General features: G+C 37.5%; 2 protein-coding genes across 2 annotated transcripts in view; one reads left to right on the forward strand and one right to left on the reverse strand.

The window, feature by feature from the left end:
• The window catches only part of LOC138016741 (NF-X1-type zinc finger protein NFXL1-like), a 19,037-nt gene extending 7,845 nt beyond the window's left edge, over positions 1 to 11,192 (forward strand). The window contains 14 exon segments of the mRNA XM_068863929.1: positions 740 to 854; positions 1,169 to 1,416; positions 1,971 to 2,061; positions 2,309 to 2,429; positions 3,731 to 3,764; positions 3,866 to 3,995; positions 4,495 to 4,570; positions 5,349 to 5,370; positions 6,222 to 6,353; positions 6,728 to 6,818; positions 6,987 to 7,062; positions 8,896 to 9,079; positions 9,868 to 10,008; positions 10,262 to 11,192. Of these exon segments, the coding sequence (XP_068720030.1) occupies positions 740 to 854; positions 1,169 to 1,416; positions 1,971 to 2,061; positions 2,309 to 2,429; positions 3,731 to 3,764; positions 3,866 to 3,995; positions 4,495 to 4,570; positions 5,349 to 5,370; positions 6,222 to 6,353; positions 6,728 to 6,818; positions 6,987 to 7,062; positions 8,896 to 9,079; positions 9,868 to 10,008; positions 10,262 to 10,432 (1,632 nt within the window). The 3' untranslated portion in view covers positions 10,433 to 11,192.
• Positions 10,574 to 19,231, reverse strand: LOC138016737 (protein FAM47E-like). The gene is made up of 13 exons (XM_068863926.1): positions 19,085 to 19,231; positions 18,757 to 18,913; positions 18,136 to 18,239; positions 17,108 to 17,219; positions 16,935 to 17,009; positions 15,756 to 15,812; positions 15,468 to 15,499; positions 14,418 to 14,541; positions 13,581 to 13,634; positions 13,286 to 13,354; positions 12,810 to 12,938; positions 11,501 to 11,662; positions 10,574 to 11,021 (listed from the first exon to the last, which is right to left on the reverse strand). Exons 1-13 carry the CDS (start codon positions 19,174 to 19,176, stop codon positions 10,812 to 10,814), a joined length of 1,377 nt encoding a protein of 458 aa, XP_068720027.1. The 5' UTR covers positions 19,177 to 19,231; the 3' UTR covers positions 10,574 to 10,811.
• Between the last annotated feature and the right edge of the window lie 285 nt (positions 19,232 to 19,516).

Here is a 19,516-nt window from a genome sequence, read left to right on the forward strand (position 1 = left end):
GGGTTTCCCCATTGACGAGTAAAAATGTCTGGTATAAGACAGAGTAAAATACTAAGTATGGCTGGTTTAGGGGTTAAAGGGTTAATGTACATGTACAATGCCTCAAACAGGACAGATACCATGCATGTAGCTTAATTTTATAATTTACAACTACTATAAGATACACTTCTTAAGTGGTTAGAGTCAAGGTGTTTCTATTGTGTGTGTTTATATAGCATGTGTCAATTGGTCTAGATCAATCCTGAGAAATGTTGCGTTAGCTTCACACTGACTCACAGGGTTCGTACGTGTCTTGAAAACCCTTGACAACCCTTGAATTTTGAGAGTGCATTTTCAAGGCCTTGAAAATCCTTGAAAATCTCTGCTCTTCATTCCTGGTCCTTGAAAGTCCTTGAATAATTATCTTTCTGATCGGCATTTTTCATCTTTGAAAACTTCAGTGAAAATAATCAGCCACTCAAGTCATGTCATACAAACATGACGAGCAGTGGGGTCGAGACTGGTTATCAGGACCTTTGCATTATTTTCACGCATGTACATTACGGAAAATGAGGAAGAATTGTACTGTCAGACCATTTCTATGGGTAAATTCATCGACGTAAATAAAAAAGAGGTCCTTGAAATTTCAAAATATGGCCCTTGAAAGGCCTTGAAAAGTCCTTGAATTTTTGGTCTGAAAAAGTGTGCGAACCCTGGACTCAGACATGAGGCACAGTGCTTTATTTTCTATTTTTTACAGATTTGCAACAAAGTCTTGTTATGCGGCCATCACAGATGCGAGCAAGTATGTCATTCAGACATCTGTGGGGATTGTCCTCGAGCAGGCAAAAGGAAATGTCCTTGTGGACAAACAAGTGAGTGTATTTTACTACAGAGTAATTATGTGAACTTTATGGATTTTCTCGTGTAATTCATAAATATTATATTATTTTAATAATATGGCTTGTGTTTGTAGCCGACGTAACGCACGCTCTGATTGGCTAATTGTGACTGAATTGTAGGGTATTATTCTCCCGTAATTCATACGTGCCCACTGTACTGGGGAATATTGGCCCTCTGTCGTTTTTGTACAGACCTCACTGCGCTCAGTCCGTACTGCCACGACCTTGTGCCAATATATGGTGTATCATGTAAGATACAGACATATTATAGTAATTTTTGCTTGCAGCTGTTTCACTTCCTTGTACTGAAGATATACCCACCTGTGGCAGCACTTGTGACAAGGAATTAGCTTGTGGCAGACATAATTGCACTCAGCAGTGTCATAATGGGCCTTGTGGAACCTGTCGACAGATGGTTACCAAGAAATGCCGTTGTGGAAAACGTGAGAGAAGTGTTTTGTGTTCACAAGAATTCCTCTGCGAGTCGAAGTGCCAACGCATGAGGCAGTGTGAACGACATCAGTGTAAACGCAAGGTGGGTAACTATTCCAGTAGGTACAGTATTTTAGCCTGAGTTATTGCCAACGAGTCAGGCCTTCTGAAGATAGAAGGCCTGGCGAGGCGGCAGCTTATAGAGCCGTGAGAAGATTTTTAGGTGGACGAAATCTCAGAAGCGCTTCAAATTTGAGTGTAATGTAGACCAAAAGCTGTAATGTAGACCAAAGCGATGAAATGTTGACCGTAGCGATAACCAATGAGAGTGCCGCACGAGTACGCCGCGTGATGTTTGCAGCCGCCAGGCGCCAGATCACGCAAGCTTGGCTTGTTGGCACTTAAGCGACAGCTATAACTAGTACAATAATAATTTTAATATTTGTTTTCATCTTACACAAATAGCCCTTTGGCCGTAGTCATTACAATGTGGATCCTGTTAAAACTAAGTCTAAACAATGCTTATTTTCAGTGTTGTGGAAATAGTTTAGATAGTAGGTGGGGAATACATGTAAGTTAGGGAAGCAATGGATGAGGGACGTATTAATCCTCTTTGCGTTTTAATCTACATGTTTTTTGGTATTTCTTTGCTGTCAGTGTTGTGATGGCCGATGTCCTCCATGTGAACAGACTTGTAACCGAACTTTGAATTGCCGAAATCATAAATGTCCATCACAGTGTCACAGAGGTAAAGTACAATCGCCATGTAATAAATAGAAATTGATGATAATTACCGGTATTAGAAATCATTTCTACTGCTGTCCATGTCTTGTAGTTTGGATGGCTCAGCTAGCTCCAGATCTCTTCGTATCAAAAGCATCCACAGGGACAAAAACAATGATAATAGTTATAAAAACTGATGATAACAACAATAATAATATTTTTCTAGGTGATGATACTGTAAGTAGCAACGACACATCACATTATTCTTACAGGTCACTGTTATCCTTGTCCCCTCACTGTGGATATGAAGTGTTTTTGTGGTTCTACAGTGGTCACTTTGCCATGCGGAAGAGAAAAAGTCACCAAGCCTCCAAAGTGTGCTGAACTCTGCAGGTACATTGTAAACATGGAATTTGTCAACACATATAGGGAGCAATGGGATATACCCCGGTATAGAGGATATTGTTCTTGCCACTCGAACATAAAATTCATATCTTCTCGCCAACGTGTAATGTTCTTTTTATTATGTGGAGACTAAATATTGAATATTTCCGATTTTATTGTGTTTCAAATACGGCTTGGCTTTATAAAAAAAGGCGGGAATCGTGACGTCATTGAACGATACGACACTCACAAAGGTGACATACGGAAAATATGCCACTCGGGTCCCGGATGAAGTGGCGTATGGAATCTACGAGTGGTTTAGTTCCCAGTAAAACACTCTCCTCCATATAATAAAAACAGTTATGATTATGATTATGATTATGATTATTATCATTACTATTATTATTATTATTATTATTATTATTATTATAGTTTACAGTGTTCCAGATAAGAGTCGGGTCTCGGGTCAATAACCCGACAAAGAAGGCTTCCCATCCCGACAGATGAATGTGTGAGCCAAAGGGCCACTGCTGGCACGATGTCTGGGTGACCCGTCAAATGGTCTACATAACTCCCCACTTGAAAAAATTAACTGGGTCGCTGAGTTTACAGTGCTATTAATTGCTTCTTTCAGTCTCCTTGAACCGGGGCTAATCCTTGGTCCTGTGTTGTTATTATTATTATTATTATTATTATTATTATTATTATTATTATTCAAATAAAACATAGAAAGCCAGGTTGGCTCAGAATTGAGCACTTTTCCCAATTTATGTGACAGCCCAGGTTCAATTCTCAAGGGTTTTCCTCTCATTTCCTCAAAAGCCAACATTTTGATTTGATTTGTATTGTATTCAAGACATTTGATTTGTAAAGGGCTGTCTCAAAACTGCCATAGGTTAGTTAAGCTACCTAAAAGAAGCTCATTATTCATTACTAGTTACTACAGGGTAGTAGTAATCTTGGATTATTGAAGTACATTCGACAGTCGTTTTGGAAACAAAGGAGAAGGGTAGGGAAAGAAACAATCTTATTGGAAAAAACAATCATCATGTGCGTGATCATCATATGCGCATATGACATATCAATGCACATGTGACGTAATTCAAGATGGCGCCGAAAAAGCAGACAAATGAAAAAACAGAATTTGCTGAAGCTCACCCTATGCACAGGATACCCAAGATTAGAAATTGCATTCTCCTAGTGTTGAACACAAAATAATTATTAATTACAGGGGCTCTTTTTCAGACTGCAGATAGGCTTTTTTTGCATATACAGTGTTGTTTAATTTTTTTAAAATTAATTCTTCACAGACATCCACCTGATTGTCATCATCTTCAGCGTGAGGTATGGACCAAAGGGGTTATTTATCCTAACCAGTGGTTATGAATTCATTTTGTGTGTGCTATGGAAATGAAGTTCAGAAAGTTATTATCTCTCATTAATAGCCACATCGTTGCCACTTTGGGGCTTGTCCTCCATGCCGTCAGCGTTGTGATTTGGTGTATGCTTGTGGGCATGCTTGTGCTTCTAGTTGTCATGACAACAAACCAGATCCATCTGAAATTCCAAAGGTTCGTATATTAAACTATTATAATAATAATATTATGATTGCAAGTTCTTCTTGGACATTTTAGCATAATATAATGTTATGGTCTCTGCTGTTACTGGAATGTTATTGCCGTTGGAGCTACTAAAGAAGAGAAACAGAAGCTGTTTAATGATGATTTTTCATTTAACCATTGCAACCAAAACTGAAGAGAAAAGTCACTTTAGAGCTGAGGTGTAAGATCTGCTGAGTTACATGTAGCTCTGTTCTCTTAACCAATACGAGTACTGTACAATCATAAATAGCTGGAGATTGACTTGAATCTCTCTTGGTTAATTCAGGTTCCAGGCTCTAGTGGTTGCTTGACAAATTAAATGATTGAGCTTTTTATGATGTTCAATGTAATTAATTTTTGGTGCACAAGAGAAAAACAGTTTAATATGTGACTGTGTTTTTTTAATTATTTGCATGTTGAGCTTCTCTTATTTACTTTTTTTAAATTTTAGTCAGCAATGAATGGTTGGTGAGTTACCACAAATCCAAAATTGAAACCTGCTAAGCTGGTCTCTTAGCCTTGTCCCCCTTGTATCGTTCCTGTTAATATGTGAGTGGCTTACATGATTGTACAAAATATTATTATTCAGCAGTGTTCATTGTTCTAAAAATTAATATGCCATAATTGCTTTGATTTTATTTGTTTTCTTTTACCTTCCTGTTAACCAATAATTATAGTTATTATTATTAGGTATACAAATGTATACTAAAATGGTGGAATTCTTTCAAAGATCCGGATATCCTTTTTTAATATATACTAAAACAGTGGATAGCATTGAACGCGGGCGCTGATTGGCTCGTCAAACTCCGAATATCCTGTGCTATTTACCTCCAAGCCACTCGGGAAAAAATGGCATCCCAATTTGCATCCGTGACAAGTGAAGAAAACATCCAAATTAATTTTTTGTGCTGTATATTATCTCACTGTTTTAGTATATACTAAAAAACTATTCACCTCAGTGTCGGTGGCTGGCGTTGGATATTTAGCTCGCCGCTTTGCGGCTCGGTAAATAGTCACCACTAGCCACCTCCACTTCGGTGAATAGTTGTTAACTATTCACCTCTGAGCAACTTTTGTGGGATTTGCGCCTGAAAATATGGTACCTAATTGTTGGAGGAATAATGAATTAAAATCATCTTTTTGTGCTATATTTTCTCACTGTTTTAGTATAATAATACTAAAACAACTATTGATCACCTCAGTGTCGGTTACCTCGCTGCTTCATGGCTCAGTAAATATCTATCACAAGCCACCTCCACTTCAGTGAATAGTAATTGTAAATTATTGCAACATTGCTTGTAACTGAGATCTCATCTTTTCTTTCTAGGAGCTGTTTTGGTAAGCATGAGGTATGCCATAAAGTTCTGTTGTGGTTTTAATGGCAGAATATTACAGCTAGGATCCTAAAAGTGTGACATTCACATTCTTTTGTACACACTGTCGCTCACACAGACAATCCAAGAAAAGCCACCTCTCATTTCGGAGGAGATACAGCAGGCTATTGACATTAAAGAAGTGGAAAAATGTCGCACTACAGGGACCTTTCTGTAAAATTAATAAATTGACAAATTGTTATCCAGGCTATTTTTTCATGGTGTGGCAGTTGAGTTAAATATTGTAATAATTATTATTGGTTGATGTGGCAGGCTTTTAGTTCCAAGGTTGACGTTGACCTACAGCTCTGCTATGATCATATCATGTTGACTATTTTCTTGGAATACAAGCATTCAAGCTGCTAATTTGGATCACCGATTCAGAACTACATGTATGCTGTGATTACTTTGTACATTACCTATTTAAAATTAAGGATGGTGCGTACTAATAATTGAAAGGTATTTTTGTGTGGTTTATGAATATGCGGGGAAAGCAGATCGGAATATTAGGTGTTATTGAAATCCAAAAAGAAAATTGGGGTGACCACGCATTTTTCAAAGAGAATTAATCAACGCTATTAGTAAAAAGCTTTAAAATACGAATCAATGTATGGTTACTCCTAATGTTCTTTTTGAATACCAACTGAGCACTTGCTAAGTTCTTCTTTCTATGCATAGTTTTAAACTGCACAAAAATATCACCGTACAGTAAGCACCACCCAAAGGAAACCCGAATATCTCAAGGTGCGCAAAATGTACCTGTATGCACAATAACAATAGTAGGCATAGCCCATAAGAGCAAATGAAGTTTCAAAAATTTTTTGTAGATCTACTCATTTCCTTGTCATGAAGCCAAGTCATTCTCGTGTTCTCGCCCTTGCGGCCGTCAGTTGTCCTGTGGGAACCACACTTGTCAGTTTGAGTGTCATGTTGTCAGTGATGCAAAGGACAACCAGGAGGTATGGTCAATAATATTATAAAACAGGCCTGTATGAAGGTTTAATTGAGGGAGGGTGCAATCCAACGAGGAGACAAGCACCAGAGACGTGAGCCTCTAGGAGGGTCTGGTTGTCTGAGACTGCATTCCGTGCATTAACTTTTCAAGGCAGTTTGATATGCAAACAGGCGGCCTATAGCGAACAGAATTTTAGAGAATAATGTCACTGTTTCAAGAGAAGAAAGATAGAAGTAAATTTGAAAATCAGTATTATTTACAGGGTTTGCTACAGCAAACCATGATGCATGATCAGCAGTGCTGATCAAGGTTGACAAGGGCATTTGAATTGAGTGTTTTAGTTACAGTCTGTTTTTTTTTTTTTTCGCTTCTTTGTAGGCTGGTACAGAATGCCAAGTTTGCGAGAAGCCTTGCTCCAAGCCTCGGCCTGATGGTTGTACTCATAAATGCTCTTTACCATGCCACAAAGGTTATTGAAAGGCGCCAGCCTTTTCTTGGCTGAGAAAGTTCATTATGGATTTCTTCAGTACTCCATCTTTTGTTGTTGTCCTTATGCCATGATAGGCCTTTAAGCTTTTAGTTACATGTAACTGATGTGCTGTAATCTCAGACATTTGATTATGTACCGGTATTTTAGGTGACTGTCCAAGTTGTAAACGGATGGTCAAGCTTCAGTGCCACTGCAAATTGATGGTTGTCTATGCTAATTGCAGGTATTGTGTAGCACTTTGCTGCTTCTTGCAACTTTTTTAACCCACATAATAAATTATTAACCTTCACATGCAATATTCCAAAATTTCTTTATCTCTCCACATGGAACTGGGTTGTGTTTTTTGGTGTCCAACTCAGTAGAACAATTTTTTTGCAGTTGAGCTGATTTTCTATAGAATCTATGAAAAGACCATTTTGCCATTATTAGTAAAAAAAAAAAGACTACAGTTGGTTGTATGGGCAGACTGCTGTAAACATAGTGTGCTAGTTAATAGAGTGGGTTCCAAACTAAGCAATACATGGACTGGAAGTCTTGCACTCAAGAAAAGCACTCCAGACTGTTCTTAATAATTATTTAGTGCTGAAAGCTTGTCCGCTGAATGTTTTTTAAGATTGTAAATATTGTGAACTGTCCACACCAAATGTTTAATTGAATATTTCCATCAGAGATGTTTACACAGTGACTGTTGTAGATTCCTCACAGGTGACACATTACTTGACTTGGCCAGGGTAAACTAATTTATTCTGACAGTTGGTGCCTCCCCTTTGTGATTTGCTTCCTCGTAGGACTTACACACTCTTTCAAAGAAGCTCTGCATCAACTCTTTTAACCCTTTTTAAATCTCCTACTTCAAAATACTGGACAGGTGTATTTAACTTGTGAAGAGGCTCCCATTGAAAAGTAGACTCATCTGACATCAGACAGAGTAAAATCTAGAAGTGTCAATCTTAGGAGGCAAGGGTTATTCCATTTTGTAATTATAAGTCTTTTTTTTTTTTTTTTTAATTGTGCCTTGTTATTAAAGTTGATGTATTTTAGGGCAAGTGCAATTTTTCCAAATTACACAAGAAAAACCATGTGATTACTTATTAATAATATACATGAAAAAATTTGAAATGGTTAAGCCAAAGAAATAAAATTGTGCCATCCAGGGCGCATTTGATTTGATTGATTTGATTGGTTCTGACCAAACCCTAGGTATTGTTTATCAGTCTTAACTGATTAGAGTTTCATGTGACGTGCTAGGTTTCTACCCCACATGGACCATGCATGTGTGAGCGTTAGCCCTACTAATGGAAATGGGTCCACACACAGACAGAGAAAACCTCTGATCGTGGTGGGAATTGAACCCACGACCTTCGGATTAGATCACTGCTGCTCTACCGACTGAGCTACAAGGTCAGACGGGAGCAGGCCGTGGGAACCAATGATGTTAAAGTCACGGCAATGCACATGACTTGTACAGTCAAGTACAAGGAAGGATTACGTTTTTGCAAACGTTGGCCGTGTAGCACTTATATTTGAACAGACTTAGAGTGTAATGTGAATTGCTAGGTTTCTACCCCATATGGACCATGCATGTGTGAGCATTAGCCCTACTAATGGAAATGGGCCCACAGAAGGACAGAGAAAACCTGACCGTGGTGGGAATTGAGTCATGAATCATGATCGGATAATTTGCACTCATCTGGTATTACACTTTTTGCACTGTGGTACACTTGAACTTCACTGCTCTCAGCCAATCAGAATATTATTAACAGTGCTTAACTGTCTCAATTTTTTTCCAACGGCTACAAATTGCACTCACCCTACTGGCTTGTGCAGGTTTGGTCATCTTTGAAAGAATTTACTCGCGCTTATTTATTCCAAATTGCACTCGAAATCATGTGATTGCCTATACTAACAAAATATGATGGTAACACGGGATTGGAAATTTTAGACTGAAGAAGTGTGTGGTACCCATTTGTTGGTAAAATTTATCGACTTTTCTGGAATGTGAAGCTACCTCTGGATAGATGAAGTTTTATTCACACATCATTTTTTCTTCTTGCAGTGAGCTTAGGTCAGCAAATGAACAAAGGCGCAATGAATTGATGTCCTGTAAAAATCAGTGTCCGAAGAAGCTAAGTGCCTGTGGTCACCGCTGCTCATCCATCTGCCATGCTGGCCCTTGTCCCTCCCCAGACAAATGTGCCAAGAAAACATCAGTGCGATGTCCTTGCCAGAGAAGAAAAAGGGTAAGGTACATGTACACTTCAATGATGTGATGTTGGCAATGGACAGGGCCAGCTTCATATTTAGCAGCCTCCAGATTGGAGCATGACGACCACTACATATTCGAGTTCTCAGTTCTAGGCATGTTCATTTTAAAAAATTTCGTTCAGTCAATGCAATGCACATGCCCAACACAGAAATCGCGTACTCATAGTCGTTCTCATACTCCAATCTGGAGGTCATTATTTGCTGTAGAGTACACACAGTGAGTGGAAGTTGCAATGTCCATTTCAGTCAAGTAACAAACTGGAAGGATGGAGAGAGGGTATTGATCTTGCATTCCCCATTCTCTCCCTTGGTGTTTGACTGTTTGTTTGACTAAAGTGGGTTGCAAGAATGTCATGAAGGTGGCTAAGTAGTCCACATGTCAAACAAGTGAAATGTAAATTGGTTTGTGCATATGAACCACACAAGAGTTTTGCAGACATTTTCCTCAAATTGTACACATAACTTAAAACTTCACTTGTCTAGTCAAGAATTTTGTTTCACCACCAAGGAACAAAATAGGGAAGCGTTTCATTGTAAATACATGTATACTGTACCAAAAATCAAACACAAACAGCAAATCAGTGCAGAGTTGATGAGAAATAACAGATCTCACTGGCAATCCCACAGAAACCCTGCATGATTCACATACTTGGCGTAGATCACGGGTAAAGTAACAATATTATATTATAATTATTATTGCACACACTGGTACCAGTCTGGCTTTCATGCGCAACTGTCTGGTGATTTCTGGTTTTCCCTTTAGGATTTTCCTTGTCACATGGTTCAAGCTGGCGAGGTTAAATTAGCCTGTGACAAAGACTGTGATGCAGCCAAAGCCAAGCAAGAGAGAATAGCCTCCGAGGAGGAGGAGCTCAAAAAGCAAAAAGAGCTTAAAGCACAACAGGTAGATGTAACTTTAGTCATATAAACCTCAAAACTTTTCATCAAGTAACTTGTGGTGCTGTAGTGCCATGCTAGAGAATAAAACTGCCTGCTTTCTTGGCAAGGCCACATTCAGTGCAAGATTAGTGCCACTACAAATGTGCTCATAACGTACAAACTAAACCAGTTGAGATCTGAACAGTTCATCCCAATAGAACAAAAATTGTGTGTGTAAGCTCTTTACCTATTTAACTCAGACTATTTTTTTTTTGTAGGAGGAACTTGAGTGGTTTGAACGAAAACAAAGAGGAAAGAAACGAAAGCCAAGAAAAGCGGTGGAAGAAAAAGTTGAACCACCTTGGTTTCAGCGTCACATGTTCACTATTATTATGCTGTCATTAGCAATTGCTGTGATTGCAGGTCTATTTGTTATCGCAATAAACTGATCTTCTAAAGGGATGAAAATCATATTCACTTGACTTCTGCATAAATTTCATATGTTCCACTGAAAGACATTTTATGTGGTCTTTGCAATTGAGAATTTGTCCACAACATGCATAAATAATCCAAAATCTTGATACCAAAAATTTAGGGCGAGAATAATAATTATTTTAATGTGCCTTCTTTTTTCTGCAATGTTCTTCTTTAGTCAAGAATAATGAACTTTGTACATGTAAGTTATTTTCAAAAAAAATATACAGCACTAATTTACAATGAAAATTGTGCTATCAACATGTATTTACAGAGCTATTTACAAAATTTAATTAAAATTGTCTGCTAAAAAAGGGGTCATTGTTTTCCTTCTTTGTTCCTGTCAAAACCTTGTCAGAAGACGTAATTCTGTGATGATCCAAACTGTGAATGCTGAGTACTGATGGGGCGTGATTTCTTTTTATCTTTCGCATCTTCTCCCTCCACTTTAGAATGCTCTTGCTGGTCAGATACAGTCTCTAAAAACTCTGGCACCCTAGAGTTCTTCTTGTCGATGAATTCCTTGAAGGCCTTTGCTCCATGCATTGTTGAAAGCACAGTGTCCTATGAAATTGAATGAGACAATAGTGCTATCATTGGAAAGGAAACCACTGTGACAGTAATTTAACATTTCAGTCCTACATGTAGATGTATGCCAGAAACTATGAAGCATGTACCGGTTATATTGATTTTGTTACATTTTAATGTAATATCATTAAAATAAGAACATCATGATTGTTATCTGAACTTAATTCAATGGCATAGCTCCTTTCATGCAACTGTAGTATTATTCAACTATGAAATAGATCATATATGAACTGCGGATATGAAATCAAGAAAAGCTCTGATCCTCGCAGTTATGAACACAATTTTTGCAATTGCGTAAAGAAGCCTGAAAAATTCAGGACTTCAACAGGGTTTGTAACTTGCTGCAAGTGCAGGATCGCTGATTAATAGCCTGCATTGCCAAAGCTTCAACTGATGCATGTAGCACTTGTTTATTCAATGACTCTGAGGTCTGTTACTCCAGACCTATAACATACCAATTTCTGGCTTTTCTTCTTGGACTCTGACAGAGTTTCGTCCTGTTGATCCTTGGGATCTTCTAAAGGTTTATCCTTTGGGCGAGCCTTCCATGTTCTGGGGCTTAGGTACCATGCCCCATACTTAATTTTTACCCAGCTGGGGACATACTTGCCTTTGGCCTAAGGAAACAAAATCATAAGCAATTAAATGGGAGTGATAGTTGGATAACAAAATGTGTACATTGTAAGCATCATGCCAATGACTCTTCAACGAACAATTTTTTCTAATTGTGCACTTTCAACCCTTTCAAGAAACAGTATTATTTAGAGGTATTAAATCTAAACAACTCTTTAACGTAAACAGCAATGTTACGGTTTCACATTCATGAAACAACAATTGCTTAACAAGATGCACTAAATAGTCTAATTAATGTGACATAACAGGTTGTCATGGTAACAGAAGAGCTGTCTAAAAATATCCTATATCATGTCTTTAAACACTCGTAACTCAAAAACAAACATGGTGACCCCCATATTAGCTAATTGCTTGAAAGTTTTATTCCCAGGCCAAAATAAAGCTCTCTGAAATGTTGAAAAAAAATTCTCTGGAGCAAATTCATAACTACTGTACCGTGAAGTTCACGATATTATTATTGGATCAAATGAGGTGGCTCTGAATCCACACCAGAGAATTTTCTTCAACTTGGCAGACTTGGCCAACAGCTTCAAAAGGGCTGTGCGCATTTGCACCGAGTAGAGCAAAATATAATACAAAAATCCCAAAATCTAAGAATACTGACAGTAGCCTGAACTTTGGCTATCTTTTCTGAACACCTTCCAAAAGTAGGGGACCAGAAGAGATACTTGAAATTCTGGCTAACATTACAGAGGTTGATACAGTCCCTAGAGTAGTGTTGAAAATAAATGATAATAATTGAGCTCAAATGTCAAGAATTACCAAAATTTGTTGACCATTATCATCATCCTCAAGGTTTGTTGCCACAGTCTTAATTACCACCACTGCCAAACCAATGCAATTTGCCACAGGTAATTTGACACATCTCTCTCAACTTGCCAATATAATATCATCATAATGATTGATATTTTCTTGAACACTCCGAATGTTATGTACCACATCCTTGAGATGCCATATTGAGAAGGATGTGAAAGTTGGGGCTTTGGTAATTATTGATCATAATTTATACTCTTCTTTACATTAAAATTAATGTCCTTTTAACAAGTCATACTAAATAGCTTCCCCATCGCCTAAATACTTCATGAATATGCCACAGTGTCAGATTTTCCTTTTCACTGCCAAAACACCTACCTTGCCCTTTTCATCCGCTGGTACTTGCCTTGCATCGCTCGGTTTTGGTAGCGGTGATCCTGTATTCATTCTGAGCTCAGGTGGAACATTTGTAAGCTCAACAACATGTATGGGAACTGATAGTGCAGGCTATAGACAATAAAACACATGTATGGGAAAAGTTGAAAACTCAGTGTTAATATGAGGAGGATATTTATTGTAAAGGAAAAAATTATAGCTTTTGGCTCACTCTTTGAGGCTTGATGACAAGTGAGAAATGATATCCTTCTAAGGTGACACTTTAATCACTCACTGAAAAACTATGGTATGTCCCCATTAATTAACCCTTTGACGTCCAAACCAGCCGAAACCGGCCAGACTTAGTATTTTACTCTGTCTAACGCCAGACGATTTTACTCGTCAATGGGTTAATTTGGAGCATGTCACAACAACAAGACAGCAGAGAATACATTGGTTGCATTTTCATTTTCACTTACTTTGGTCTCGTATCCACTGGCAAATAAACTCATTACTGTTGATTCCTCTATGTTGTTGCTCTGGCCACCCTGTGGAACCAATTGGAGCGACACAACATGATATAATATAATTATAATATTTTGCAGTAGACCTATGCTGGAGTTAGCAGGTCACAAATCTGTTGAATACAAGATGACAAGAATGTTATAATTATAAATATAATTATTCCTCTCTCTAAAGAAAAAAATAGTACATTTTGGTAGCAATCAGATTCATCCTAGGAAATGACATTATTATTATTATAATAGCACTTACCAATCCAGCCACCCACTCACAAAATTCCTTTGTTACTCCCTGAATTCTTGCATCCTAAACAAAACAGAAATTTAACTTAAGGCAAAAAGATTTAATGGTTGTAACACATCTTACCCTCACGGCAAAAGAGTTTGTACAATATGTGAGTCAACAAGCAGACCATGCAAATCAACTAGCAGTTATTGAAAGCTAACCATTTTGAAATGTGTGCCTACACTTAATACTGTTTATCAGCGCTATTTGAAATGGGTGCTTAGACTTACATGTGAGCCATGCAAGTCAACATGTGTGACTCGCATAGCTCACAGTTTGTCAAGACCCAGGCAAAATTACATACTGTACATTATAGACTGTTACATATTTATTATTAGTTGCTATCACACCAAAATATCTGAAGTATGTTTAATGTTACTTCTTTTAAAATCCTTTTGTGCCAATGTAAGAAGGCAGAGTAGATTGAGACAACAGAATGATTGATTAAAGCAGTGGATGAATTATATATTGATTCAAGGGAACAACAATCTAAGCTATCTTGATAATTTATGTCAAAAATGGCTAATAACATTTATTTAATAACATTCAAAATTTAATGGGATGTACTTTACAACAAGCCAGATCTTGATACCACTCAAAATGCATATTAACCTCTCCTTAAGAAAAGTAAAGATTTTTACAATCAAACCAGATCAAGGGTAGCCCAGGAGGTTGTTATCAATTATTGAAAAAAAAAACTGAATAAGATAACAAGCGATAACAATCTTTACATTGAACAAGTAATAATTTATTTTTATTTATGAGAGGACGTATAGTTCCGCAAGTCACAAAGTTCTTTCCTACCGAGGTTGGAGACTCTGCTTTTCGCCGACTGGCTCGCTTGCTTTCTTCTTTCTGTACTTCTTCTTGCTTAGGAAGCCATTTGTACGTGGGTTTTGTCTGATTCTTATCAGAGTCAAAGGTAGTACTGCACAAAAAAAATGTTAAGTATGTTCCTGATCTTGATCCAAATATGAAGGACAAGAGAAAACTATTTAAGGCAGCTAGGTTAGGGTTGTTGCGAAAACTAAGACCCCTGAAAATTAAGACCTAAGACCTAAGACCCGAAAACGAAGACCCGAAACCTAAGACCCGAAAACTAAGACCCTAAAACAAAGACCCGAAAACGAAGACTGCTTTTCGCATCGGGCGATCTAAAACAGACCATGATCGATGAAACAATCACCGCCACGCTAGCTGGTTTTCCTAGCAAGACTTGTAATAAATCCCACTTAAAGACGAAGGAATTAATATAATTAATTTTAAGAATTAATAAGAAACGAGAATCAAACAAAAGTGAACACCGTGCTTATAGGCACTGAGTTCGAGAATATAAACGGTCTTTGATCACAAAGATGAACGAAGGGGCAAAAATCAGGGGGTCTTAGGTTTCGGGTCTTCGTTTTCGGGTCTTAGGTCTGAAGGGCAAAAATAAAGAAAATAGGGGGGTCTTAGTTTTCGGGTCTTAGGTTTCGGGTCTTCGTTTTCGGGTCTTAGGTCTTAGGTCTTAATTTTCGGGGGTCTTAGTTTTCGCAGCAACCGCTAGGTTAGAAATTTTAATTTCTGACAACAATGGAGAGGCTTTATTGTACAATGCTTTATATACAGTTACATGAACTGTTTATTTTTATTTCTCTTGCATATTTTGATCCATTGTCCTTGTAAATAAATAATATTGTCCTGTACAACCTGTGACACTTCATTGCATATCTGATGTACCAGTTCACTGTTTACTGGCCATGATTTGAATTAATGATCCTCTGTAAGTTTATGCAAGCAGATCTTCGATAAGAAAACGTTTTGACACAACTTCACGAAATTTGTTTCCATTTTTTCATTAGAGGTTTAACAAACCTGACTTTCTCGGAGTCACCACTTTTAACAGACTGCAAAAGAAGAAAAAAAAAGTTTCCAGTCATGCATGTATTTAATATTTTCACGATACTGATTCTACACAATCATGTTTGCATTCTTGCATAATTTGCTGAGAAAAGGAAAGGAGAAAAAAATGAAACAAAAAAACAAAGGGTCAGCAAACCATCAACTTAATTATGTGTAGTGTGAAATAATTTAAAACGCATCATACACTGTATTACTCATCAATATTGAAACACTATAAAACAATTAAATAAAAATTCTTACCTCATCCTGCCCAAAAACACTGTTCTTGTCTTCCTTAGAGTCTTTTTCGCTTTCCTCCTGCAACACATTATTAATTAATTTAAGTTAACACACGTATTTGACATCAGATTTATATCATATCAATTGCAACATATTTCTGCTGACACACAATTGCAAACTGTGGACTGTATGACTTAACAGTGCCTGAAAACATGCAGCCAGTTCCTTCTTAGTCAGTCAAACCACCAGGTGCTTTGGTCATGCAAGCGAGCCGAGGGGTGGGGGGGGATTGGTGATATATCTCCCTCTATCAATATTGTCACCATTGTCCCCTCAGCTCACTTGTGTGGTCAAAGCAGGCGGTTGGACTGACTCAGAAGGGACTGCGAGCAGTCTTAGTACATGCAGAAATTTTATCCCTTCATACTTAATTAGATTACTTACTGATTCTGTGTTTGTTTTCCAACATTATGTTTTTGCCATCTATTGCCTAAAACCTACTTTTCATCCTAATTAAAATGAAATATAGGAGGGGAATAGCCGCCTGCATCACCACTTCAGCCCTGAGCAAGGCTCAGTCAGGGGGAGGCATACTGTTACTCCAACGCACTGAATGGATATTATCGGCCATATATGACTGGCATCAGTCAGGTATCTGCAGCCTCAGAAGCCCAGTAGTAATCCACAGCTGCCATTATTTTGTAAATTACACATACCAGTACGTACCGGTATTACATTAAACTAAAACCAAGTTTTCATGATCAGAAAGTAGTTATTTTAAAAGGCGTAATATACCATTTTACAGTTGTAGCTAGGTTACCTGGCCTAAGAATTGAAGCAAGGCTGGAGGTGACCCTGCTTTGATACAAACCTTTGTATTTTTCTAATGTTAAATGTAGATTAATTAGAATTACAACAACACAGTTTACATTATAACAGCAGTAAGGTCTGTATCAATGCAAGGTCACCAGCAGCCTTTTAGCCATTCATAGGCTATGTCACTGAGAAAACAACACTGTTAAATAGCCTATTAAAATGGGGACATCATTTATAACCCCCTGACACCTGAACCGCCCTGGACCGCCCCCTTGACGAGTAAAATCGTCTGGTATTAGATTAAAATCTATTAAGTCCCACTCTAGGAGTCAATGGCTTAAGCACTTGTTTACAGGTTCAACATTCATTCACTGTCTGTCTTACCAGTATAATGTCCTCTCCAGTTTCACTATCAATGTTCATCTCAGGATCAAGAATTTCAACAACATCTTCAAATACCTTAAGAGCCGATCAAGACAACATTTGAGATTAACTTAAAATGTTAGCAAGTTTGTATAAGTAAAGAAAACAGCTGGAAAGAGAAAATCACAGCTTACATCGGGAGGGAGCGATTCTTCTAGGTGAGGAAACAGGGCCAATGGATGCTGCGTAAGATTGAACTCGATCTCATCTACTCGCACTCGTCTTTGCTGTTGAAGTGGAAGTGACCTGCCCCAAAAAAGAAAAACTAAATGACCTTTCTCTTTTAAGCTCCAATGTTAAGCTCTTCATCCATGGAAAAACACAAAAGCATGTTACAGAGTACTAATTAAGTGGCATTTCTCATGCTTTGGATTCATCAAGTGCAATTTAACATGGAGCCAGAAGATTCTTAAACAAATTGGCCCTTTTATATAAAAGAGTTAAACTCTTTTAATTTTGCCCTCTGACTTCTCAAATTTAACTTTATGGACTTCCTTACAGAGAACTGATGAAAGTGGTTAATTATTCTTAACTAGTTCATCTCAATAAAAGTATTTCATGTGCCTCAAAGTTTGACAATAATTATTATTAAATACAAATCACTGCAAAAAATATATAATCTGCCTTGTTGTATATGTGATCTCAATAATAAATAAATATTATTAATAAAGTAAACAATGCTTTTAATGATAAGAACAAATCAGTAGGTCTGAATTCCTTCCAAATTTCAACAATTAATTCAACTAGCTCTACTGTTGTGATGTCATCTTGGTAATTTTCTTTGTCTAAGTGCTCCAGGGATTAAAATATTATTATTAAACAATATCATTCCATGAGCACATATTGGATATGAGATGGGAAGTAGCCAATGAGGCACATACATGTAAAGCCAAGTTGGCTTTAATCAGTCTCATATCCAACAAGTGCAAATGGAATGATATTATTGTTTTATTAGAATTTGAATACTTGGACTCTTTGAAATTAAATTTTATCTAATTATTCTCTTTTGATTTTACAATTACGCAAATTAGGTCATACGGTATCTGAGATGACAACCAAGATTGACTGAACCAATCAGAAAGCTAGAAACGCAATATCAGAGGTCGAAGATTTAATAATTTTTAATAATTACCTCAATAATTATTATTTTTGTTATTCTTACTTTGAGAAGCAAGCTTCATTCTTTGTGAACCTTGTCCTTGCTTTTGTGCGAGCATCAATCATCTCATCTGACCCAGTTATATGAGGTCCCAGTTCACTGTGAGGCTGAAGAGAATTTTAAGATCACAAAAAAAATCAATGGCAAAAATATGTTTGAGAAATCAAAGAACAAAAGTAGAATTTGCCAGAGGGGTGGAACGAGACGACGGACAAGTATAAAGGAGTTACAGTCAACACTTCATCTACTTAAGGACGGTGCCTACTATTGTTATTGCACATACGTTCTGCGCATCTCGAGATACTCGGATTTCTTATCAGTGAAGCTTATGTCTAACACAGGGATATTTTTGTGCCGCTTAAAACTATCCGGAGAAAAAAGAAAATTGGGGTTAATCACGCATTTTTCAGAGATAATTAAGGTTGAATTTGGAAGAGAACGCCATACATCGCTTTGTATTTTAAAGCTTTTTACAAATATTCTTGATTAATTAGCTTCGAAAAATGCGTGGTTTAACACCCAACTTTCATTTTGGATTTCAATAACACTTGTTAAGATCTGCTTTTCCCGCCCTTTGAATTAGTAGGCACCGTCCTTAAGTGTATGCAGTCAATAATTATTTACCTTCCCGACATAATTGTAGTAGGCTTCAGGGGGAAGTCCATCTCTGAAGTCATCGGTTCCTTTCTCCAGAAATGTCCATGATGAGCCCAAAAGCGTCTGTGAATTTCCTCTCTGATTTCTGGGCTTGATATATTTGGTTTCCAGTCTTTCTTTGTACCTGAACAAACGAGAGCTATCCCTTTATCGGAATGATCTACATACTTTCTTGCTAGATCCCGCAAAATCTTAAATAGACATAACGTTGATACAGTAAAAATAGATAATAATCAACCTTGTAATTCTGTGAAGCATATCTCGACAGATTAAAACGCTATTAAGGTTTGCTTACCAAGGCTTAAGTCTTTTTTTCTCATCTCTTTTGGTCTGAACAAGAAGAAGATCATATTTGTGCGCCATATTGGCAAAATGAAACGTTTCCATGGCAACAAAACAGTTGTTCCCAGTGCCTCAAGCAGCCCAGTCTCAATGGGTCAACACTAATGACCTTCCTTCAAACTGACATTGGACATTTCCTTACAATTACACGACGCAATATCTCATCTTAATACGAGAACCTTACCACTTATCGATAAGTGGGGTATATACTTCGTGCCAGTATGCCATATAGTCGCCTAGCATATAGTCGTCCATATCGCCAAGTACGTATTACTACTGATCAACTGTCCCTACCACTTATCACCTGTCCCTATCCCTGATCAACTGTTCCTTGCACTGATCACCTGTCCTAAGCACCGTTCAATTGTCCCTAGCACTGATCAAC

The sequence above is a fragment of the Montipora capricornis genome, chromosome 9 (assembly GCF_036669925.1).
Source record: "Montipora capricornis isolate CH-2021 chromosome 9, ASM3666992v2, whole genome shotgun sequence".
Classification (NCBI taxonomy): domain Eukaryota; kingdom Metazoa; phylum Cnidaria; class Anthozoa; order Scleractinia; family Acroporidae; genus Montipora; species Montipora capricornis.